Source organism: Rissa tridactyla, chromosome 1 (genome assembly GCF_028500815.1).
Source record: "Rissa tridactyla isolate bRisTri1 chromosome 1, bRisTri1.patW.cur.20221130, whole genome shotgun sequence".
NCBI lineage: Eukaryota > Metazoa > Chordata > Aves > Charadriiformes > Laridae > Rissa > Rissa tridactyla.
The window spans coordinates 106,369,692-106,394,825 of NC_071466.1; the positions used below are offsets into that span (position 1 = coordinate 106,369,692).

Consider the following 25,134-nt stretch of genomic DNA (forward strand, 5'->3'; position numbering starts at 1 on the left):
TGAGGTTGCTTACAAATTGCACTGCTGGAGGAGCCGGGGTTGAAAAACACATGTAGGAAAGACAAAGAGGTCTTTCCAAAACCAGGGATGATGAAGTGGGTGCAAGGAGGAACTTACACACACAAAAACTGTGTTAAAAGAATGTCATAGGTAGCAGAAAAACACAGAGATGTCCAAGTTGCACATTCAGAAGCATCATTGTTGGCCAGGCCTGTGCGTATCTGCCCTGTATTAAGCCTTTTATCATGTGCTTATGTGGGTTGTCTGTCACGTAAGATGAACCAAGTTAGGAAAGGTGAAGCACGGTTATGCAAGAAAGGGATTTGTACAGAGAGCAAAGTTGTATCTTAAATGAGTGGACTGTTGCAGAGTGGTGTCAGAGGATGTTAAGGTTAAGAAACTTGAATTCTGCCCTACAAGACTGAATCCTTCACATCACAGAGTTTGGGATAGTTCTGAATGGTGCTATAAAATGTTGAGCGCTCTGAAAAATTAAGTTCTCAGATTGCTGGTTTGCACCCAACTATTATCCCCGTCCTACACTGAATGTGCATTGTGTGCCACGTGGTGTTATTCAGCCAAGCTTCTTAAAGCAATTCTCCAGCTTTTGTTGTTCGCCCAGAGCTGTTTAGTACCAAGCCCAATGGCTTTGAAATGAGACTCCGTTTTCACTGACAGAACCTCATTACCTTATTTCACAAGCATGCTGCAGTGAAGTAATTTCTTGCAGTGTTACAACTACTAGCAGTCTTGGGACATTAAATATTAGAGCATTCTTCCTGCAACCTTTAAGCATACAAGTTGTCTCAGAGGAGATTGCTATAGTGAGGCTTAGATCTAACCAGGATGCTGTTTTATTGCTCGCTGGGCTAATTTTTTGCAAATATTTCTGTGTAATTGATGGGTAGTATATGCATATTCAAGTGCACGGATTCAAGTAAAATACGAGGAACTGGCTGAAACCCCTGAACAGTTCTGCAAAGCAGAGCGTGTGCCCTCCTGATTTAAATGGGGAGCTGCGCCGCATCTTGAGGGATCCGTCAGCAAAAGCTTGAGGACAGGCCTAAAGCCCTCTCTAGTAAATGTTTGCTTAAGTTAGTGAAACACTGGTGAAACATGCTACAAGGAGTTACTTAATGTCAGCAGAAAATGGTTCTAGTTACATTGCTACTAGGCACGTGTTGAGGTTCATTAACCTGTCAGCTCTGCTCATAGTTCTCAGACAAGAGGTGTGACCTGGTACCATTCAGGGCCTTAGGATGAATAAAGGATCAGCAATAACGCTGTATAGAGCAGCGGCCAAAAATAACATCATCTTTAAGTTTCCCGAAGACACTCATTGTCAGTGTCTAGGACTTTGGCAAAGTCAGAGGTAGTCAGTCCTTCTTGGCACAGAAGCTGCTGATTCATTAAACACTTAGGCTGTGACACTTCCACAGAATTTGCTCTATAGGTTAGAAGCGATGCACTGATTATTTGGTTACTCTGTCAGAGAAATGCATCTGTTCGAAATAATAATCTTACTAGTGAATTATTTTGCTCAACACCAGCATTTGGCTTAAATAAAACAAAGAGATTGTCTTCTCTCCAGAGCAAGTATTTATATAGTGCTATATCAGATTGAAACTTGACATGTACCTACTGATATTCAGCCGTGTCTCAGTGTAGAATAAAAATAGCATTATCTGGCCCATATATAATAAGTATTGCCAAAGGAAAGTGGTTTTACCTGTCAGAAAAAAAATAAGCCCAAATCTTGCATATAAAACGCACCAGTAATTAGACATGCCTTCAGTATAAAAGTTTGATTCATTATGTTTTTGCAGAAATTTACCTGTGATACAGCATTGCAATAGCAATTAGCAACAAAAGTAACAGGGAAAGGAGTATTAACCCTCATCATTGTTAACCCAGGTTCCTTGAATAAACTCCTGCTAGCATTTATAATACTACAGGGCCTTTTATTCAAACAGGAGCTGTATTGGAATGATGTTGGTAAACGTGTGCACATCAGGGGAAGAGAGAAAACAAGAGAAATGCCCTCTTCGTTCTCCATCCCACCTCCCCTCCAGTGGGGGTTCAGTTGCTGCAGAAGACAGACTGGCTGTTCTCGGTCACCACAGATAAATCTAGAAGTGATAGATGGAGGTCCTCTTGTCACTTTTCCTGTAGCTCAGTCCTTAGGTCAGGAACGCAACATGTGAGTAAGGCTGCCAGATGATACCTTGGCTTCTCTCACAGGACAGAAACCCTGTTTTCTGATCTCCTGCAGCCTTAATGCAGTCTTCTGGTCAGATAGCTACTTCTTTCACCTCAGATACAGCTCGGCAGTGAGTGCTGCCTCCATGTCTTTCCTCTTGGCTTCTCCCCCAAAGCAGATGAAAACAACGTAACAGCAAGTTTATATAAGGCAAATGGATAAAAAATGCTGGTTTTCTTCTTTTCCAACCTATATTGTAGGTATTTGTATTGTTGTTACCATTGTCATGCATATTACTATGGATATTAGAATATATCCTGCAATCAGTGTCCCTACTCGTGTCACCTTACAGGAGTCTACAGCCGTTATACCAAAACATGAATCTGATGGTATGTAGAAGGCTTTTAATTATTGCAGAATAGTACATTGTGTCTCTTCAGCTCCTGTTTGAGGGCATCAGGTTTATTTCTGTGTAGTTTCTTTGATGGGTGGTCTTTGTCCTTATCATTAAAGCACTCTTGGTCTAGCCCTGGTTGTCTGATTAATCATCTTCTGGCCTAGGTTGAAGACTGTGAGTGTTAAGGTCAGGCTTGAGCTCTCTGTGGCTTTGGTTCCCGTTCAATCTTTTAGCTCTTGGATAGTAAAATAATCCAGTGTGGGCATGGAAATTAAAGTTAAACCTGATGTTTACAGGGGGAACAAAGTGTGTTGCCTGCAATCTATTATTGTTGCCCTGGGACTAGAGAAGATGGGGATCACTGATCTACAGAAAAGGTTGCAGTTGCACTTCAAAGAACTCATCTAGCACTGGACTGAACTCCCCTGGACATTAAGGATTTTTGCAAGTTCCATCATGTGCCGTTTTGTGTGCCATTATTTTGTTTCTGGAGTATAAATATCCAATACCTTATACATTTTATAAAAAAAAAACAACCAAACAAACCAGCAAAACTAAAACCCTAACCAAAGCAATACTAAAAAGCACCCTCCCACAAAACAAGAGTGTCTGTATGGATGTGACTGTTTGAAAATATTCAGATTGTTGATGTACTGTAGAGAGTACTCGCACCTCAGTGAGGAGTGCACTTTAAGAATTTACATACAGTTTGTTTGATTGCTCCATAAATAATAGCATTTTTGTCCATTTAGAAAGACATTGTAGCACCTTTCTAGACAGTTGCAGAACATGTTTACAGAGTGAAGTATTAGTCTTTCTTGCTGAAGATGATTTGGAAAAACAGAACTAAATTGTTGAGTAATATAAAGGAGTGCAGTTCATTTTAGTTCATCAGATTTCAGTTAGCACAGTTCGATGACATGTCAGCTGATGGCATTACTTCCTTTCTATATGCAATAGTGTAAACTGTCACAGCTTTTTTGTCTTCAAGCAGAGATACCCCATTTCAGGTGGCCTGCTTTGGGCTGCTGTTCAAAATTTTAGAATGAATTACACAATTCATTTTACTTTGACTCTGAGCTCCAGCTGGTAAACTCTGTTATGGATAGTCATGTCATTTTATTTATGTGTTTAATTTCTATAGGGCACTTGCTTGGGCTTTCCCATGATGACTCCAAATTTTGTGAGGAGAACTTTGGCTCCATGGAAGATAAGCGCCTGATGTCCTCCATTCTGACTAGCATCGATGCTTCAAAACCCTGGTCCAAATGCACTTCGGCAACTATAACAGAATTTTTCGATGATGGTCATGGTACGTATTATCACACCTTGCCTCAGCTACATGTTAGTTTTTACTGTGATCTGTTTTTTTGGTAAGAACATTTTACACCAGCTTGCTCATTCCTTGCTCATCTTCAGGACTATCTTGGAAGTGCTTGCAAAACAAGGCAAAGGTCTAAAAGGCTGGCAGAGGCTCACCCTCCCTTTGCATGTTTTAAATGCAAGAGAAAAGAAAAAGTTGATGGAGTGTGTGTTGGCAGTAATTTTTTAAAAGCCTGAAATTAGTCTTGTCTTCTCAAATGCCACAGATAGAAGCTCAGAGAGTACTTTAAACTGAGGACACAAGAGAATGGCTTTTTCCTCGCAGAAATTAAAACGGGTGATACAGGCTACTTAATGTTAGACTACAGATATGAGCAGAGCGTATGTGTTCTTGTTACCATTAATGATGTTTATTATGTTTATAACGCCGTTATATTTATTATGTCTATAATGCCATTGTATTTATTATGTCTATGTAGAGGGGCTGTAAGCAAGAATTAAGACTCCTCTGAGCTGTATGTGATAAAAGATTACTTCTTACTTGGAAACTTACCTTCCAACTGATGTGACTAATATTTGTTAAATATGTTATTTACCCTTTGGAGAACAAGTGCAAAACTTTCATTCTCCAAAAGTAGTAATAAAAAAGCATAGTCTTCGCTCTTTCATGAATTTTGCAGTCTTCATTGTGCTCCCAAAGCAACTGCAGTTCTTAAACAAACCATTCAAATTCCAAAATGCTGAGATAAAAATGACATAATTGAGTGAATGGATCAAGTTGTTATGGTAACTGAAATGCTTATGGATAAAAAGTATGGTGTGTCTGCTGAATGTAAAGGTTTTTTTGCTTTTAAATATTTTGTCGGCTAATTTCGGTGTGCTCTGAAATATTTTCTCCTTTTTTCCTCTATTGGACAATGACTTCATTTTTTCTTTCAATTTTATTAGATCCATTAATCTGTACCGTCCTGTTTTATGGTCCATATTGCTCTGGCATTGACTTAATATTACCAAGTTAGTTTCCACATATGAAGAGAACTTTCCTTTTTGAGTTTAGTTACTGAGGTACAGTACAGTTCACTGGGGTGAAAAAAAGGGCCCTCCTTTGCCATCCACGAATGATCTCTCAGAGAGTGCAAGGAACTCTGAACTATATTTCCTCTTCTGTTCCTCTCCTGCTGCAGGCAAGTAGAAAGGCTGTTCTCATAGTTTCCCTTTTTTTTTGTGGCCTGACTTTTTCTCTTTACTATGCATCCAGCTAGCTACTGTCTCCAACAATAAAGAAAGCAAAGAGAGCATTTCTCCCACCCACCTCACCTTTGCCTTGTTTGTAGCTGGGGTGGTGCTTGAAATTTGGACCCTTATCCATGAGTTGGACCTAGTCTCAATGTTCTACAGGTCTAAGATTATAACTTGGCCAGGTTTTTTTCAGTAAAGTAGGTAGGAGCTTCACATCCTCCAGAGCTGCATTATGGTCTCCTTGTTCATCATGAGCGCTGACTTCACAGAATCACAGAATGGTTTGGGTTGGAAGGGACCTTAAAGACCATCTAGTTCCAACCCCCCTGCCACGGGCAGGAACACCTCCCACTAGACCAGGCTGCTCAAAGCCCCATCCAGCCTGGCCTTGAACACTTCCAGGGATGGGGCATCCACAGCTTCCCTGGGCAACCTGTTCCAGTGCCTCACCACCCTCACAGGAAATAATTTCTTCCTGATATCCAATCTGAATCTACCCTCTTTCAGTTTGAGGCCTATCGCTACACTCCCTCATAAAGAGTCCCTCCCCATCTCTCCTGTAGGCCCCCTGTAGGTACTGGAAGGCTGCTATAAGGTCTCCCCGGAGCCTTCTCTTCTCCAGGCTGAACAACCCCAACTCTCTCAGCCTGTCCTGTACAAGAAGTTTGGCAGTCCTCAACTGCTGACGCTTTTCGCAAAGTCATGTATTCTTTGCTGCACGTAAAGGGCTTTGGATCTGTCAGTCTGTTAACGGATGGGTTAGGGTACATTGCCATTTCTAACACTCATGAGTAGTTACTGCTCAGGCATGTAGTTTCAAAGAGTTGTCGATGTGATGAAATAATTCATAGAAAATTTGAACCTCTCATCATAGAGGTCCGTAGTCCTTGGGGAATTGATTTTATTACTGATGCAATTGGTGTGATTTCAAATGTACAATGTTTCAAGAATCTCTTTTCTTGATAGATCAGGTCTTCAGAGACCTTTTCTAAGTAACGGTCTTCCTTTTCTGTTGAAGTTTATCGTTTTTCAGTTATTTATTTAAATCAAAGATTTGTCTTAACACACAAACACTATCTATGAAGTAAAAAGGGAAGTTAACGATTTAAATTGCAGTTTCTTCAAATTTTTGCGCTGAAAGGACATGCGTTCTTTTAGGAAGGGAGCTTCTGGTTTTATTTTCTTCTTCCAGCCAGAATTCATAGCTCCATGATTCCCATTTGTAGTGTACGCTGAGTGTACCAGAAACCACAGGATCCTAGTAGAGCACGACACTGCCTTTCACACGCTGCATTGGGCTGATAACAATACAGTGCAAACATGCCATATTTCTGTGTTTCCTTCAGAATAAGCATGTGCCTGCTTTTCGGGTTGTTCATTTTTTTTACCCTAGCTGTCGCAGATGTACTGTCCTATAGTTGCAGCGTTTCCTCTCCCTTTTTGTTTTCAAGAAGGAGCTCTCCTGCGATCTTCCCATAGAAAGAAGAAAATCCTACCTCTCTCAAGTGCTGTGAGGCAGAGGAAAAAATCGTTAACCATTCAGGTGTAATTTTGAGCAGTGCTGCAGGCATAATGTAGATAGGGACGGTATGAAATAGCAGTTGCAACAAAAGAATACAGATATTTGCATACCAGCCTTTCTTTTAGGATGTTTGCGACCAGATTTTGTATAGTTTCTGTGGGAAACACTGAACAAGAGCAGACTCTTCCATTCTCTGATAGGCAGGATAAGCAGTTTGCACTGGGCTTTTGGTCTGAATGGGCACGAGCTTATGAATTGTGCTTTGTGACAAACAGGGCATGGCAGCATTGGTGTGAGGAAATAAATAAAGTGCTTCATCTGCTGCTCCTTATGGGTAAGCATAATGAATTGTGAGTGAACTCCAGAAGTCTGGATCTGTGGGCAGTATTCTGTTACAAATGGCAACAAATGACAACAGTCAATGTCTTATCAAAGCTTTAAGTAAGTTTCCCATATAGATTTAGATATTCACCCCATACTACTATAATAGAAAACATCACAGTCTTGACTCTCTAATTCCTTAACATTACTTTGTCAAGTACTGATGCTCCTGTTTTCTAAATTTGGAAAGTGATGGTGGACAGCAGACTCATCTTATAAAATGTGGGTATTTACTATGTAGGCAGCTACTCCTGAACAGGGTATTTAAGTTCCCATCGTCGTGCAGAGGGGTCTAATCAATGGCATCGGTTGTTTGACTGATCTCATCAGTTGCATTAGTGGTGCTGAATTACACTATAAACTCATTTGCCAGAGTAGTGAAACATCTGACAGCTGACTCAATTGCAGACACCAGCATTACATACAGTTAAAGTCAGCTAAATAAATCCCAATATAAATGTCTCGTCCAAGGTCAGCCAGGAGGTCTGGGGAGGATCAAGGTGCTGATTCCCTGTCTCCTGAGGCCCACTCTGAGAACTATAAACATCATTGTCATGATATCACCATTTGTTTTGCACTCATGAGATGACCCCAGACAGCAATTCGACATTTAGGAAGAAAAGGCTCAGTTAGTGTCCAGAAGACAGTAACATTTATTTCCATTTGCTTTTAGCCAACACTCTCCTAAGGTACTAATTGCCTTTATTGTCATGCCAACCACTAGGCTGTGGTGTGATTGCTTGCAATTTATTGTGTTTAGTCAGAGTGCTCAGTGCTCTGTGCAACCTGAAACAAGGACTATTTCTATTTTAATTAATTTATATCCTGGTTATCTGCTTCCTGCACAGATCTTACTCTGTCGGGTTTTTTTCCAAGATATATTGCACATAACATTGAGGAGAGATAATGAGATGACTCTAATTAACACTGTCATCAGCCAGCAATGTTGCTCTATTGCAGGGCGCACAGATGTTCTTTGGTACTCAGGACAAAAAATGGGAATAGCAATATCTACATGCTCTGTATGTTGCAGTGTACTGTAGTGAATTGAAGCCCTCTCTTCCCTCTCAATCAGGGCGCCCAGGGCAAACCATTCTCTGACCATTCTCTCTCTAGATTTATATTTCCAGTCATGTCAGTCATGGTAGATCTCGGTGATGGACAGCAATGTCTGTCATGGCAGAATTTAGTGTTATTATGATTTTTTAAAATACTGAATAAGAGTTCCAATTGAGAGTTTGATAAACTGCAGCATATATACAATAGTAGTGTATACTACTGAGTGTTGACATGCTAGTGCCTTCCCATCGCCACTCTAACACTGTACTAGCTTCCTGCCTCACCACAAGTTCTATGAAGTAGGACTTCCACTGTTACTTACTTTTACAAAGTTTCTTTTTGACAGCAATTGAGGCCAATTATGTCATTTTCAGAAACTCCAGAAAAAAAATATCTGTGCTTCCTCTCTCCTCACCGTGTCTCATTAGACAGGCTTTGAACGCTGGAGTACTTTTAATTGTCTTTATCTCATGGCATTCAGCTCATTAGTTAGCATTGGCACACCTTGTCAACATTAAAAAAGTCAGCATAATCCAGATTAAAGGTAAGGCAAGGGTAAATCAGGGTCAGAAAAGGACAAATGGAACAGGTTTAACAAGACAGGGAGTTAGAAAGAGCTGCAGAAAGAATTTGCGTCTGATTTGGCTAATTGGCCTTAGTATTTAGAGGAAAAGAACAGTTGCAGGAAGTGTGTATTCTGGAGGGAAAACCCGGGCCATTGAGAGATGGGGTACTTGGTTTGTTGAAATTCACCGCCATAGCTTGCAATTCTATTCCATTTCATGTAAGTAGTGATGTTTTTATAGATAGCCTTTTTTCACCCATGATCCAACTAAAGAATACTGGTGTAAGTTCCAAAGTGAGGTAGATTGTGGTAAGTTATTTTGGCCAAGGGTAAGTGAAGCTTGCCCAGACCACATATCCCTTTCATGAAGTGTAAAAGAGGTTACACTGAATAAATAGTTCTGCATGTCAACAACTGAGGTTTTCAATAGTAAAAAAAAAAAATCTATCAGTAGACCCTCTAGAACCTAAATGTGAATTCTCATTTTTAGTGTGCCAGATAAATCTTGATCTCTGCAATATATCTCAAAACACATATACAATTCTTTAAGTTTATGCTATTTTTTTCTTTTCTTTCTGTTATTTATGTATTTCTGTATAAAATGGATAGCCCTCTTCAAACTAATTCCAGAAGCAGCCAAGTATTATTCCTTACAAGGAAAGCCAGTCCAAAAAGGAAAGCCAGTCCAGATTTACTGCCAACATTAGTTTTGATACACAGCTTATATTTTTCCTTTGATCTGTTGGGTTTTTTTCTTTTATTTTTAAGTGCTTCATTGGTTACAAGTCTGTTTTTTGTGGGTTTTCTGGCATTCCTTTAGAAGCTTTACCACTTCTGACGTTCTGTCTCAAAATTCAAATGACAGCTTGCCATGAGTCTTGATCATTCCTTAAATCACAGACTGATAAATAGAGTGGAATGTGTTCAGAGTAAATTCAAATAAAGGAAAGCAGGATAAAAGGCCAAAAGGGACCTGAGTAAAACTCATTTACACCCTCAGATTGGAAATAAGCAGCTCAACACCTGGTACGCTGCTGGGTGAGAACACAGTTGCAATAGTATGACCTTCTCCAAAACCAGATGACACCCCAGAGAGCCTTTCCATTCACGTCAGCATCCTTTGAATAAGGTTCGATGTCATTATCGGTCTGTCTGACTTGAATGACAGATTTCCAGCACTGCAGAGAAAACTAGGAAATGAGTAATAATAGGTTGGTTTGCTCTTTTAGGTAACTGTTTGCTGGACCAACCGAGAAAGCAGATCCTGGGCCCCGAGGAGCTTCCGGGACAAACCTACGATGCCATTCGTCAGTGCAAACTGGCGTTTGGACCCGAATACACAGTGTGTCCCGGTATGGATGTTTGCTCTCGCCTCTGGTGTGCAGTTGTGCGCCAAGGTCAGATGGTTTGTCTGACTAAGAAGCTGCCTGCTGTGGAGGGAACACCATGTGGAAAAGGGAGGATCTGCCTCCAGGGAAAATGCGTTGACAAAACCAAGAAGAAATACTACTCAGTAAGTTACCAGCTGTGACCCTAGGGAATTTTAGAAGGCAAGATCCTCAAAGGCGTTGACTTTTGTGGGAGTGAAGGGGACTTTATGGAAGTCAGATTGAAAGCTGCCTTATATTTTGGCATGTAATTGGAGTGTCGTTGGTGAGGGATATAGGAAAAAGGCTGCCGAGTTTCAGGAAGTGTGTTTTCTTCTTCAAGTATGAAAGATTTCATTCCTAGAAAGCTGGGAGCATCCCTTTAGAGTAGAGGATTTGCCCATTCGGTAAGTCATGTCTCATACGGAAGGATTGTCAAGGACCTATTCTTAGCTTCCCAACTTCTTGTCAATGGCATGCAAGGTAAATTAAATCTGTAAATTTAATTTACAGCCCTCATCTGAGAGACCCCAGGGCCCTAACTGTAGTGAAGAGAAAGGTGGATGAAGTTCATCCAGAACATAATTTCTGCAGCAGAAAAGTTTGTACCTCCAATGACAGAATCCCTTCTGTCAACTTTATACATCTGAAGAGTCCCCAGGCTCATGAGAACTGTCAACTGCACAGTTCAGATGCTTCTAACTTTACTGGGTAGACAGTAGCACTGGCCCTTCTGTTACATCCACAGAAAAGGTATGGACTTGTAGAGCTTTGTGAAGATATTTGCAAACTATTGCAAGCGTTCAATCAAGCTACAGCCCTTATAACAGCTGTTTTCATGGAATTATATACTTCTACATGCTGTTGCAATATTCTTTCTAGGTAGCCAATTTAACAGAGTTGCAAACTATATCTGACAAGTCCGTCTCTTGCCGGTAATTCAGAACAATACCTACACATCACAATAATTGCATTTAATTAATCATAGATTAGCCTTATGAACATATTCTGGGAGCCGAATCCCCTGGAGCTAGTTTAATGGCCCCTAATGGTAGGAATAGCAAAAAATAAGACCGCAGCACACGAGACTATGGGCACTATTTCTGGTGCATGGGTGTCTTCCATGAAACAGGCTGAAGGCAGCTGTGCAGAGCAAGGCCTACTATTGCCTTTGCATGCACAGTGCCAAATGAGATGTCATCAATGTGCGGATAAAAGACAGAAATTAACTCTGCTGGGAGCAAGAAGGCTCCTAAGACCTGTTATGTCTGATTAAAATGACCAAGGAATCACCTTCAATTGAGGAAAACATTAGCAGTGTTTTTGAGACCTTTATTTGCGCTTGGATGATGTCCTTACTTCCTGCTGTTCCATATATTTCAGGCTTCAAGCCATGGTAACTGGGGGTCCTGGGGGCCTTGGGGACAGTGCTCGCGTACCTGTGGCGGAGGAGTGCAGTTTGCTTATCGTCACTGCAATAACCCAGCTCCTAGGAACAACGGCCGGTACTGCACCGGCAAGAGGGCCATCTACCGCTCCTGCAACGTCGCACCCTGCCCAGCAAATGGTAAGTGCCTTCGTGCTCCAGCCTCTATGTTCCTTGATAGTAAATATTGAACAGCTACTGTGAAAGGAAACAACAAAGGTGCATTGTAGTTTCTGCAAAATGTATTTACCAAGGCAAGACATTCATCGTTAATACAATACTGTAATTCTTCCCGCATCCCCACCCTGACGCCATATAGAAAGGATACTTGAATGAAAAGGAATTTCAGTCCTGGAAAATGAACCGTAATGCAGACTTTAGTCCTTTAATGCTTATTATGTCATGGGAAGATTTCCAAGCTAAAACAGTTGAAGGATTTGAAGGCCAGTTCTAACTAAAGAGGTGAAGTGACATAACTTAAAAATCATGTAAAAAAGAAGTTGGAATAATAGATGGGCATAATGATATTTGCAGTGTGGTCTGAAATAGTCACTAATGATGTGAATAATTCTACAGCTAAATCTTTCCGACAAGAGCAGTGTGAAGCAAGGAATGGCTATCAGTCTGACGCAAAGGGTGTCAAGACATTTGTTGAATGGGTCCCCAAGTACGCTGGAGTACTTCCCGGAGACGTTTGCAAGCTCACCTGCCGAGCCAAAGGAACTGGCTATTATGTGGTATTTTCTCAGAAGGTAACGGCATCTCCAATCATGATTTCATGCTCCAGTTTAGAAGTGTCCTGTATCTTAGAAATCTTTCCCTATAACAAGGCAAAAGAAGTTAATCATATGATTCAAAGATTTAACTGCGTGATTAGATTTAATGGTTTGATCCACTGGTTATATATTAGGGCCAGAATTGGCCTCTAGAATGAGATAAGTTTTTCCACATCTCTGTATGTAGAATCATAAAAAATATGGGTCTCTTAGTGCTCTCTGCACTACTTTGTTTTCAGTAGTAGATAAAGGGTTTTCTACCTGGAGAATCATCTGTCATTCTGGGGTTTTCTGGAGAAGAAAGAGTAATATGAGCAAAAGAATAAGTCTTACCCTGACTTATGTTAAGGGAGTTGAGAGTAACTCTTATGGAGCTAATTAGTTTAGAATAATTAGCCAATTACCATAGATGTAACTTGTGGCCAGTTTGTTATATCAGATGCAATTCAAACTGAAATGTCTCCCACACTTATACTTGCAGTTTTCGGCCTCGAAATGTTATGAAAGTCACATTTCGTCCTGGATAGCTCAAATGCAACACTATCTACAAGTACTGTTATTATGAATAAGCTGTGAGATCATCATTAAAGCCAGGGTCATTTTAGAGCCTTACAGTGGAGTTGTCTGTCATTACTTTCAGCCTTTTGCTAAATTTCATCAGCTTTTGTGCTGGGAACGTTAGAGAAACTCAGTCTGGGCTGTCAGGGTAGGCACTCTGTTCTGTATGGGGGACATAAATAAGCAACTGGGTTTTGCCAGTCAGATTCACAAAAGCAAATCTTTTCCCTGGTAGTTTTAACTAACTGTCACTTGATTGCCTAGGTAACTGATGGTACTGAGTGTCGACCGTACAGTAATTCAGTCTGCGTCCGTGGAAAATGCATCCGAACTGGTTGTGATGGCATCATTGGTTCAAAGCTCCAATATGACAAATGTGGGGTGTGTGGAGGAGACAATTCCAGCTGCACAAAAGTCATGGGAACCTTTACCAAAAAGAGGTATTGATCTTGAGTATTAGTAGATGTATCCTGTTGTGCATCTGTGCCATGTGCTTGCTTGCTTTCTGTCCCGAAATGCAATTTACTTTCACATGAAGATTGAACAAAAAAGTACATTGCCTGTGCTTTATTGCGCTTTCCAGATGTTTACAGCTGGCCTCTTAACTATACCCTGAAAATGCCAAAAAATCAACTGGCAAAACACTGTACCCAGTCCATTTCTGACACAAAGTGCCAGTGATACAGGTGAGCCGCCAGTAATAGGAAGTTTGCGTAGAATAAGCCATAATATCTTGTGCTGCTTGCTAATCTTGCTGGTCAGATGGCTTGTGGTTTCTAGACGAGAGGAGGAAGGGAAGAGAGGAATGAATCAGAAAGTTTTTGGAGTCAGAATAATCTGGATGTATCCAAACCTCTGCATTTCCCAGATGATGGTGTGTTAGAAAGTACACGCAGAGAGCATGTTTCATCTCATCTGATGTTGAATGACAATGAGGACATCCCACCTGATTGAGCGACACTAATTCCTTGTGTAGTTTGTGGAGAGAAGCAGACAGCATTAGAGCACAGCTGTAAAAGTCTTCCTTCATAGCTGAGAGAGATTATACCCTAAAAATACATTCATACTCCTGAGCATATGTGGAGTTTAGATGACCAGATGAGATGTTAAAAGTAAACATAGGCTTAAACATGGCATTTCCTATATCCCTTCGTGTCCGTTGGCATAATATCAATCTCCAGATGGGTTGGTTTTTTTAAGTCAAAATATTTATAGCAGTTATCCATGAGACATCTTTCTGTCAGAGTTCAGCTTTTAACTGTAATAAAACTTAATACAAGTAAAATAGAAGGAACTGCCCCCATGGTGTTCCCTGACCATATTGAGGGCATCAGCAAGCTTTGTAGGGAGGTACCAATGTCAAGTAAGTCTGCCTTCTGTCTGAACTCTTGTTACCCTCCCTCTTCAATTATAAAGATTCATAGGAAAATGAGGATTTTTAGTTATCATTTATACAGATTCTAAGCTCTCACAGGACTGCTGTAGTGATCTACTCGTAGAAACTTTCAGTTGACAATTTCTACTCGGTATCTGTGACTCTATTAGTGTACTATCTTTTCAAATGTACATAAACTTGATTTTGGTTTATATCTTCCAAATTCTTACATAGCATATTGAAAGCTACCAGAAGTTGAAATCTGACTCCTGAAATGACCTTTTATTTCTATACATTTTGACATACTGATTAATAGCAGCCAAAAATGGCTTTGAAAGTGAATTTATTCTAAAAATAAACATAACTAATCTTCTTCCTGGTAAACCAATGATTACTCACCTAAGGATGCCAAAACACCTCTGCCAAAAAGAATGACTTTCCATCCAAATTAGTTATTATATAAACCAAATCTTTTCCAATTTGTAAATATTGAAATGTCTGGGATGTCTAAATGAAGAAGACAGTGTGACATACACTTCATGGGATTCAGTAATGATCCTTTGCTGGAATCCAGGCTCCAGCAAAAATGTTAAAGGGACTCCATGAGTTTCAGTGTGGCCAGATTTGTAGCATAGATAAACTTGGAAATGGTGAGATTCTATTATAATTATTCCTGTGAAGTTACCGTCTTACTCCTCAAATCATACCTTTAACTTAAGTGAGACTGGTCAGACAGTAAAATACTAATTCAACCTCAATGCCTTCAAAATATTGTCCTGTTTAGAAAGTAATAGTCAACCTGTAAGTAACAAGCATGCTCTAACTTGATTTTGATTTAATGTTGGGGTGACGAGGATTTATTTTTTGCTGGAAATATTGCTTGAGACAATTCCCTTATGTGAGCAATTGACTTTAAATTAAACCCCTTATTAAAATAGTGAAAACTCAATTGTCTGTAAACTTGTTTATGCATATAAAATGGCAGTGGCTATAGTAAAATTATCTTTTCTACACTGAAAAATAGCAGCTCCTACATTGCTGTCCATTAGAAACCGAACTGTAGCAACCTGTTCATTAAAATGTACTGGGAAACTATTAAACGTACAAGGGGAAACTAGTATTTCCCGTTGCAGACAATTGCCATAATAACATTTGTTTGTACTTTTTTCTTTTAAAGCAATCAAAACATAATCTTCTGGAAAATTTGTTTCCTAAGAACTTTCTTAAAAAGGCAGTAACGCCAAATAGTCAGAAGTTGTGAAACAGGAGAATTAAGTGCTTCTTTCTGCACGTGGAGCGTTAAAGTTCTTTGTGCACATGACTGGAATTCTCCAGCTTTGCTTTTAGTTTTTAAACAAACGATTTTGTAACTTTAATAACATTTTTAATGTTAATAACAGAGTTATTTTGGCAACTGTTACGTAAAAATATGTATGCGGTACTGTAGAGCAGAGTCCCCCCAGCCTGTTTTTTGCACCATATACCTTCAGGTTTATGGAGGTGCTAAATCAATAGAGTTTTATTCATTGTCCCATAGTGGCTGGCAATAGCAGGGGAATAGCACAAGCGTTTAATCTGTAGTCTGTGCGGTCTCTACAGCCAAAAAATTCTTGAAATTATCAGTATGTTCTTTAGGCAATCCCAAGGGAGACACCTTCACTTCTATATATTTTTAGTATATTTTCTCATCCCTGTTTTTCTAAAAGTTTCAGCACTAAACTTTTCAGATATGAGATACTTGAAGAATGTTTTGTCACAGGTTTAGAAACGAAAAATGCATGTCTCCAAAGTCCAGCTGGTAGCTTATAGCTATGTGTAGTCTTCAGATTTTTTTCTATATATCAGTAAAGTTAAAACAAATAACATACTTGAGATAATGATACGTTCCAGCACACTTGCAGGTTTTGAATGCTTGTCACTTTCCGTAGAAGAGTTAAATATCTTTTTCTAATCTGCATTAAGTTACTTCATAAGTAGCAACTGAGAGAACTCTGTGGTGGTACAAATTAAACATTTGGGTGCACCTCGTATTAGACACTTGACAATTAATCTTTGGCTTTATGAATTTCAAAGTAAACAAATTTTTTCTCAGTGATCAAGATTATTTTTATATGATCCCAAGGTACCTCTATCCAGCTGTTACTCTGCTCATGCTTTCCTTAATCATCATTATAGCAAAGACAGCAAGAAACAGCTGTAACCAATGCATATCTCATTATCTTTCCTTGGCAGGCAAAGCGTGCATCGTATTTCATATCTCCCACCCTTTGCTGAAATATATAAGCTATCTGTTATTTTTCATTCCTCTTGTATCTGACTCACGTAAAATCGTTACTAAAACTTAAGATTAAGCAACTCAAGTGTGGTAGATATTTCTTCAAGAACATAAAGAACAAATCAATAGACAAACAGTGGAACCTTGTTAAACTAATCTTAGATGAGCCTCAAGCCAGATGGATTCAGGGCTTGAACTAAAATGAAGCAAGATGTGTCATTCCAGTGACTTCACTGGGCTTTCCAGTAAGACCTGAGGTTTATTTCACACCAGCTACTGAATACTTTTTTTTCTTCTCCCTTCATTCAGCAAGGGCTACACGGATATAGTGAAAATCCCGGAAGGGGCAACCCACATCAAAGTTCGGCAGTTCAAGACCAAGGACCAGAGCAGGTTCACTGCCTACCTGGCCCTGAAAAAGAAAAACGGTGAGTACCTTGTTAATGGAAAATACATGATCTCCACTTCAGAAACAATCATTGACATCAATGGGACTGTCATGAACTACAGCGGCTGGAGTCACAAAGATGATTTCTTGCACGCGATGGGACACTCTGCCACAAAAGAGGTTCTTATTGTGCAGATACTTGCGACTGACCCCACTCAACCAGTGGATGTCCGCTACAGTTTCTTCGTGCCAAAGAAGCAAGGGCAAATGACTAACTCTGTTACCAGCAGTGGCGGCGGCAGCAGCAGCAAAGTAACTCCACAGCTCACGCAACCCCGCTGGGTTACGGGGCCGTGGCTTTCTTGTTCTCGAACATGTGACACGGGATGGCACACCAGGACTGTCCAGTGCAAAGACGGGCATGGAAAATTAGCTAAGGGATGTCTTCTCTCGCAGAGACCGTCAGCGTTTAAACAGTGCTTGTTGAAAAAGTGTTAACCTGTGGTTGCGACCTTCTTTGAAAGAGGTTTGATTAAGCCATTGTTGACATACTGGTATTAGGTCTGCCCAGAGAGAGAAGCAAAGGCTTCAATGTACTTACATACAGTCTCAAATTATGGGCAGAATCTGCCTATTTGGACCAAATGAAGATGTGCACTGCTTTAAGTAATAGTAGGGTGATCTTAATATGTCAAAAAACTAAGCATTAAAGTTGTTATAAGCCCTCTGTGTCTGCAAAAGTATAAAATAAAATAATGCAAAAGAAGAAAAACTAGTGAATGGAGGATCCTGGGATATTTGAAGGTTACAGAATCATCTCCCCTTTTTCACCTACCTCTAATACAGTATGTGCTTAGAAAGCGTCACATGTACTCATGATACCACAGTAGCTTGTTTTATACTGTTTTGTAAATATCTTTCATTTGGTATGTCACTTTATATCACTTGGTTCTATTAAAAAATCAAAAGACAAAGTACATAGGCAAAGTGATTGACCAAAGTATATCTGCAGCCCTTGTGGACTCGATCCATTCTTCAGAAAGGGCCGCAGATGTTTTACTGGAAAACGAAGAGCTTGCTGCTGGTTTTAAAAAACAATACCTTTTGGTTTTGACAAAAGGAAACACATTTTCGTGCTAGGAATTTCCTGACAGCAGATCATTACTCTATGACAAATACTGTGTTTCCACCAAGTAATTCTGAGAAGGAGCAGTGCAGCAGCTTGCAGACCAGGGATTCCCACATGTACGTTGCTGAAATACCAGCACCATCAGTGACTCCTCACCCTGTGTGTGTCAGGTGCACACAGGAGGAGGATTTGGCTGCTAGAAGGAATTTGTGTACACTTTGCTTGTCAACCTTCCACTAGTTCCAGCTGTGTCGCAGCTTGGGGTCCGGGTTGTCGATGAACAATGGCTGCCAGCTTCTTCTTTCCATAAAACAAAGGCATACTGTATTTTGTAGAAACTAGTTAGAGAACCAAAAATTACAGGTAAGATAATCAAGTGTCTTCTAACTCAGATATTCTGAGGCTGTGTTCAACTGCTTTCTCTGTTATTTTCTCTATGGCTTCCACCTTGAATCTAACAATGTGTAATGTACCTGGATCTTCTGAAGAGGCTATAAAGGTCAAAAAAACACAGCAAGCAGTTAATATTTTATCACTGTTTTGTCCATCATGTCTAACTCTGGTATTCATCTTACCAGCAAAAGTTTGTAACTATTTGTCTTTTTTGATTGTTGTGTGTGTGGTTTTGGTTTTGTTTTGTTTTGTTTTTTTAAAGCTACAGAAGGCATTCATGTTTTGTATGTCTACCACATCTGGGAGGAAGAGGGGTGACTAGGAAGTCAAACCACATCAGGATGTGGAGGACTTGCCCGATACCAATAAGACTGTTTCCACAGTACAGGCAGTAGCTGTACTGTAACAATTACCGTACTAGTAATTGTTTTCACTGGCAGCAGCTTCTGAATCCCATTCTTGTCTGGTGGAAGTTCTGTGACCGAGGATGGGCATTTCACCTTATGCAAGTAACAGGTGGAGGCCTCATAGCAACCCTGTCAAAATCGCTTCCTTTTGTATCAGCAGGCTTTGAATTAAGCTCTAAAATAACAGGTACCAAAAGAAATAGTTGTAATAAGTGGATGAAAAAAGAATCTCGTCTGTTTTTCATTCCTCCCTTCATCCCCACAGGTGAGTATGAGACTGCAGGAGGATTTTCAGACGAGCCTCGCAGCTGTAAGTCAGTGGTACTGGAGCGCTGAAATACCCCAGGCGCCTCTGAAAATCCCAGTCGTGAGATCAGGAGAGAAAACTTGTTGGCGCGCATAGCAAGAAGGGCAGGTCTCACTCCAGGCTGACACAAACATGTTTTTGCAACTGTGGCATGTTTGTATGAACTCTAAGAAAGCATGTGATGGTTTCAACACAGCATAGAATTGCTACATCTACAAGTATGAAACCTGGAGAAGTATCTATTTGTGTAGCCTGTTCTAAATAAACAGTAATAGGGGCAGGGCCTCTTCCTCTGACAAAATGAATTGCCAGCGAATGTTACTAGTCATCTTCAGCTTCCAAGAATGGTGTGGCCTTTTTATTAGGAGTAGGACTATGCAAAATTGTGGATCTTGAGGAAAATTCCCCACTTAGTCTGTGATCCCACCCTAAGAACTGAGATCAAGGCTCTGAATAGTTGCAGAGTTCTAGAAAGTTGACTTATGCCTTCTCTTCCTATTAACAGAGGATCATTTTGAAGTGTCTTATTTTCCTTTCAAATAATCTAATTTTTGTACTTATATATATGTATTAAACATGTTCTAGAACCTCTCAAAAAAGTTCATAACAAATAGAAACCATCATGAGAGGAAAAATACGGAGACTTAATGCGTCTCAGTGTAGACTTAACATCTGTCTCAACATAGAACTGCTGTATTAAGTGGCATGTGTTTTATCATAATAGAGACAGAATGTGCAAGTATTTGTGTTTGCATCATAGTAATAATTTATTATATATTCAACAGGATGAGTAAAGCTTTTGGATGCTATTCAGGCTCCAGAAGAGTAATACCATACGCGGGTATAAATTTAATGCTTCCTTAGATTGAGTATCTTTTTTCATAGAAAGAGTTTATTTATAAAAAATAAATAACTATGAGAAGAAACCACTAGAGTGATTTTTCCCTTTTCACCGGTGTAGTAACAAAGCAAATTGGCATGAGGCATTCACCTGTTCCAGGTGACCCTGCTCTGGCAGGGGGGTTGGACTAGATGATCTCCAGAGGTCCCTTCCAGCCCCGACCGTTCTGTGATTCTGTGATGAGCAAAAAGCAGTTGCCTTTAGATGGTGAGAGGGCAAAGGAGACAGACCAAGGAAGCAACCCTAAAAGTGTAAGTTATACTAGGTCAGCCTGCTCTAGTTTGCACTTGCTTTTGAGCTGTTCTCTGTAATCAGATTCCAGTTCCAAACCTTGCTTGTGTCAGTCATGGCTATATCTCATGTAACTGATGAAAAGAATTGGTGCAAGGTATGTGACTTTGTCATTTCAGCTTCTGTTCTCAACTAAATTCCTTGTCACTCACACTGTTATGTCATTGTTTACATTACCACCGAGTGTTGCCAAACAGGATTCAGAAAATGCATCCAGGGGATAGAAACCCGGAGCATTGCTCTTTGCTGACTTTTGGGGACACACATCTCCAGCACCTTTGGGTGGAGTTGTACCCGTAAACATCGGTGGGTTTTAGAGCAACTGCTTCTCAAATAAGACAATCTCACTAGGAAAAAGCCTGTCATCTTTGGTTTGACTGTATACAAGAAATTAAATTTAGCTGCCCTCCTGTGGAAACAGTTTTATCACAAGGGGGAGAGGGAATAATCTTGTGGATTAATCACAATTGTAAAAAAAAAAAAAAAAAGCAACACAGCACTGAAAAAAATAAAATAATTTATTGTTTTTACAACTGGTATGTGAACGGATGTAATGAATTTATTTATTCTTATTTAACAAAAATACCAATTGTGCAAATTCTATATTTAAAATGTTTTGCTATCGTCTCTGTCTCTCTCTTTCTTGCTCTCTTAATTTATGCTTCAAATTTGTGTTGAAAGTACACCTTGTGAGTTTACATAATGTATGGCACTGGTTATTTTTTGTATATTTTTATTTAGAAAGCTTTCTGCATGAAACAGGAGTATATGTGTATACATGTGTGCACACTGTATAGATGTATATTCTTTTTCTGCTACCATCTTTTTCTTAGAGAAGTCGTAGATTTTTGATTTTGTGACACCTCAAGCTCAAAGCTCCTCGTTACGCTTTGCTTCTAAAATCTCTCAACTAGCAAGTCATAAAGGTCTCTGGACCAAAAAAAAAAAACCAACCACATACCATCTCCTAAAGAAGTCAGACAACAGACTGACTTCGCACAGGTGCCTGCGGTTCATGCTGCACGCCTCCGGGATTTACCACCAGAGCTGGTAGGAGTCAATGGGAGCAAGGTCAGGCTTCTAGTCAATGGGAGTCCTCTAGATGGGAATGAAGTTTCTCTGAGTTGTCAGGGTGGCAAGGGCGTCTTCTCTCATGCGGCTTCTTGTGTTGAAGTGAAAACGCTACAGAGAAACTCCTGGGTGCCTCTTTAAAAATAGAGCTGAAACAATGTATGATTTGATTTACGAAGGATGAACCATTCAAAAAGCTACTTTTTCCATCTTTCCACCATTTATATACATATATAAATATGTATATATGGCTATAAAAAGTCAAAAACCCAATTTGGAAGGCTTTGCGGTGTTTTACTTCGTTGTATTCTAGCTCTTTGCACCACGTCAGGCAAAGTTAGACACAAAAAAGCCAGCAAAGCACGCATTCCCGGTGTTTCCTTGAAAATAAAAATATCTGTTTGCTTCCACTTTTCATCCAGTCCAACTACTGCTGTACTCAAGGGAACTTGTTTTGGGCCCAGTGTAAGGGGAAAAAATGCAATATAGACAAACCTACAGCTTTTCTACAGTCAGTTTATTTAACAATACAAATGTCTTCTGTAGCTGCTTCACCATAAGGGCAGTACTACAGACCCCAAATAATCTATTTCAGACTGTTGAAAGCTATCTTGCTTCTCAGTGCCCACATTCACACGAGTTAAATTCCAGCTCAGCCTCTCTGCCCAGTGTCTGCTGCCACCCAGGCACCCCCGAAGACCCAGAGCCAGCCACAAGGCTTTAGATGAAATTGCGATGGCCAGGGGGTGATGCTCCCTCACTTAAAACCCACTCCAAAATGCCAGGGAATTACTATAAGCCTTGACTTTGACCATCCTTAGGGCAGGCCAGGCTTTAAACTGGACTTGTGAGGATGAAGCCTTAATAATTGTGGGGTTTCGGCAATGTGTTCAGGTGAGTGTTTCTCCTCGGGCTAATGAATGCCGTGGGGTTCTGTGTCACTGAGGCAGATGGAGCCTATGGCAAGAGCCAAGATTAGATTCTCTGAGCATGGGCTGCAATTTTAAGAAAAAAAGTTGCTGGTTTGGAGGGGTTTGTTCCTTTTTTTAATTTTTATAGAGTTGCCAGAGTGCATCATTGCATTCATGCTTCTCATTGGTAACATTTTCAAAAGGGTTTTTTACTGTGGGTACACTGATACTAGCTTGTATAGTAAAGCGACTTCAACATTCTTGTTTTGAATAACGCTGCAAATGCAGATATTTCTGGTTTATCATGTGTACCGGTAATGACTCTTAACGAAATTGTCAGGTCCTCAGCTGGCACCACAAAAAGTAACTTTGTAGTTTAGAAGATTTTATTACCAGTGCAAGCTTTCAGTGATAGCATACAAAATTTAAAACGCCCCAAATACATTCTTAGTCTTTCCAGGTGAGTGGTGTAAGAACTTCTCTCCGGACACACTGTACCACACATGCTGGTACTGCCCCGCTGCTCAGGGCACCGCAGAGTTGCAGTTCGAAAACAAAACTCCCAATGTCATTTGCCCTGAAAGTTGTCTGTAGAGGCTCCCGGTCACTGTAAGGACACTAAAATCATTTCCACGTACTTCAGCCTTGCGCAGCCCGTGTTGAAACACATAGATGGGCACATGTATAATTTATCTGTGGCCAAATGCATATTTTTTTGTGTGCGCGTGTGTATGCTTGTGCATATATAAACACAAACATGTACATATATACACAAACGAGTATTTGGGTCTCCATTACTCCCACTTACAGGGTAAAATAGTTACACCGGTTTTACTTATACCTGTGTAAATTCTGAGTAACTTCATTACATCATTTGGCTTTGCAGGAGCTGCTTCAGACTTATACCACTTTAAGTGACAGCATAATTTGTCTTTTAATTTATAGGAACTGGTTTACACAATTTATCTTATGAACTGTGAAATTTTCAGATAGTTTATCATATGAAACATACTCATTGACAGTCAAGCATATATGTGTTGTTAAAATCCCATCAGATACAGGAAATAATAGACTGAATTCAAGTAAATTAGAGACGGCGTAATACTCCTGTATAGCAATAAATCCATTTAATTGCTATTGCCAGGTCATCTGCCTAACATCAGATAAGATAAAACAGGAGAGGTATTGTAGGGAAGACTAATGGGAAAGCACAACGTTTGGTTTTGCTCGGTTTATTTCATGGGCCTCTTTATACACTCGGCATATTCTGGAAAGTGTCGCTTTGTGCATTGCAGATAACTTGGATGAAATACCAGTACCCTTTGAAAAAACAAGATGTGTCAAAACCCTTTTTTCATTCTAGTACGTGTCTAATCGAAGAGAGTTAACATTTATAGAGCACTGCTATGTCAGCCAGTTTACATCATAAATATTATGCAAAATATAAATTCATTTGAACTGAATTGTACAAGGTCTACACTGTACTATGACACATTGAAGGCCAATATTTTGTTTTGTAAACTATTACATATGTATAATTTACCAGTTGTAATCTTAAAACATTTGATTCTGTGATCTCAGTAAAAGTAATAAATATAAACTGTATCATAGGTCCAAAATACTTGTTCTATATGGTATATTTGTGGGCTACTGTTTGCCATTTGTGCCCTCCTAGAGACAGATGAGACAGTGTGAGCTGATCCCTGCATTAAGGCATTGATATTCTTTCTGTGTGTAAACACTGCGCTTTAGTTGTGGTGGGGTGGAGTGTGTCTGTGGGTCGTGAAATAGAACAGGAGAGTGCAGACAGCGGCATTTTAGTGCCTCTCCAGACCCTTAGACGAAGTTCCTGTTTGTTGCAGCTCAGAAAGATCGCATATACCTGTCATCTCCTGAGCATCCCCAAAGCCCCCCGTGAAATCCGTGGCTTCTGTCCAAACGCAATGTCCCGCAGAATTCGCGGATTAAGATATTCAGAATGAGATTCGTCATTAGCCATATAAACCAGTCTAAGAGTAGTAAATACCTGCCAGAACGGGTAGTGGCGGTGTACGCTGTGTGCAGCAGTGGTGGTACCGCATATGTGTCAAAGGAAAGGTAAGAGCAGTAAGTAGGGGGCTGGGCTGGTGAGACAGTTGTGCACCCCTCCGATTGAACTGCGGCTCTTAACAGGCGTTATTACCAAGATTTACTTTTCTAATAGAACTGTATTATTATGCATTATAATTCAATTTGCACGCTGATTTCTTGCTTATCCTTTCTCATTCCACAGCGCTAAGTTGAAGTTTTTCTTGTTCCCGAAAACAATGCTTTCTTTCCAAAAGTAGAAGTAAACTCATCCTGTCTAAATCTTACCCCATGTGTGTGTCTAATCTGTTGATTCCTGGCATTTTTATGAATTTGGGATTTTGCCTTTTTTTAATGTGGAGTTTTTGCTGTATTTCATTTTGCAAATTGTAAATGAAATTGACTTTTATTTACAGAAACAATTTATATATGCCTAGGAATAACTTTTCTTCCTAGGTTGTTCAAGCAACGGCAGTGAAGCTTTACAGAGCTGCCGGTACCAAGGTCTTCAGAAAAATTTGGCTAATCTGTTACACTACATATAAATCTGCTTGAACCGCATTACAAGAGAGCTGTTCTGCTACTCCTTGGTACATTATATGTCTCTATATATATGCATAATATTAGATATTTGTAATATTACTATTACATAGTCTATATAAAGATGTTTCCAAAAATCTTGCTTTTAGATTTACGCTCGATAGTGATAAGAATGGTTGCTTCCCTTCAGAAAGAACACAGTGGTCAACAGCAGCAAAGGGTGAAGTGAAAAACCTCCGCTAGAAGGCAGTTTTACCATTTACCCT

General features: G+C 39.9%; 1 protein-coding gene across 1 annotated transcript in view; it reads left to right on the forward strand.

Annotated features, from left to right (window-relative positions):
* ADAMTS5 (ADAM metallopeptidase with thrombospondin type 1 motif 5) overlaps nucleotides 1-24,608 on the forward strand; it is a 49,324-nt gene extending 24,716 nt beyond the window's left edge. The window contains exons 3-8 of the mRNA XM_054218014.1: nucleotides 3,742-3,909; nucleotides 9,916-10,199; nucleotides 11,437-11,620; nucleotides 12,056-12,231; nucleotides 13,078-13,253; nucleotides 16,773-24,608. Of these exons, the coding sequence (XP_054073989.1) occupies nucleotides 3,742-3,909; nucleotides 9,916-10,199; nucleotides 11,437-11,620; nucleotides 12,056-12,231; nucleotides 13,078-13,253; nucleotides 16,773-17,349 (1,565 nt within the window). The 3' untranslated portion in view covers nucleotides 17,350-24,608. The remainder of the gene's footprint in view (nucleotides 1-3,741; nucleotides 3,910-9,915; nucleotides 10,200-11,436; nucleotides 11,621-12,055; nucleotides 12,232-13,077; nucleotides 13,254-16,772) is intronic.
* Nucleotides 24,609-25,134: the final 526 nt, after the last annotated feature.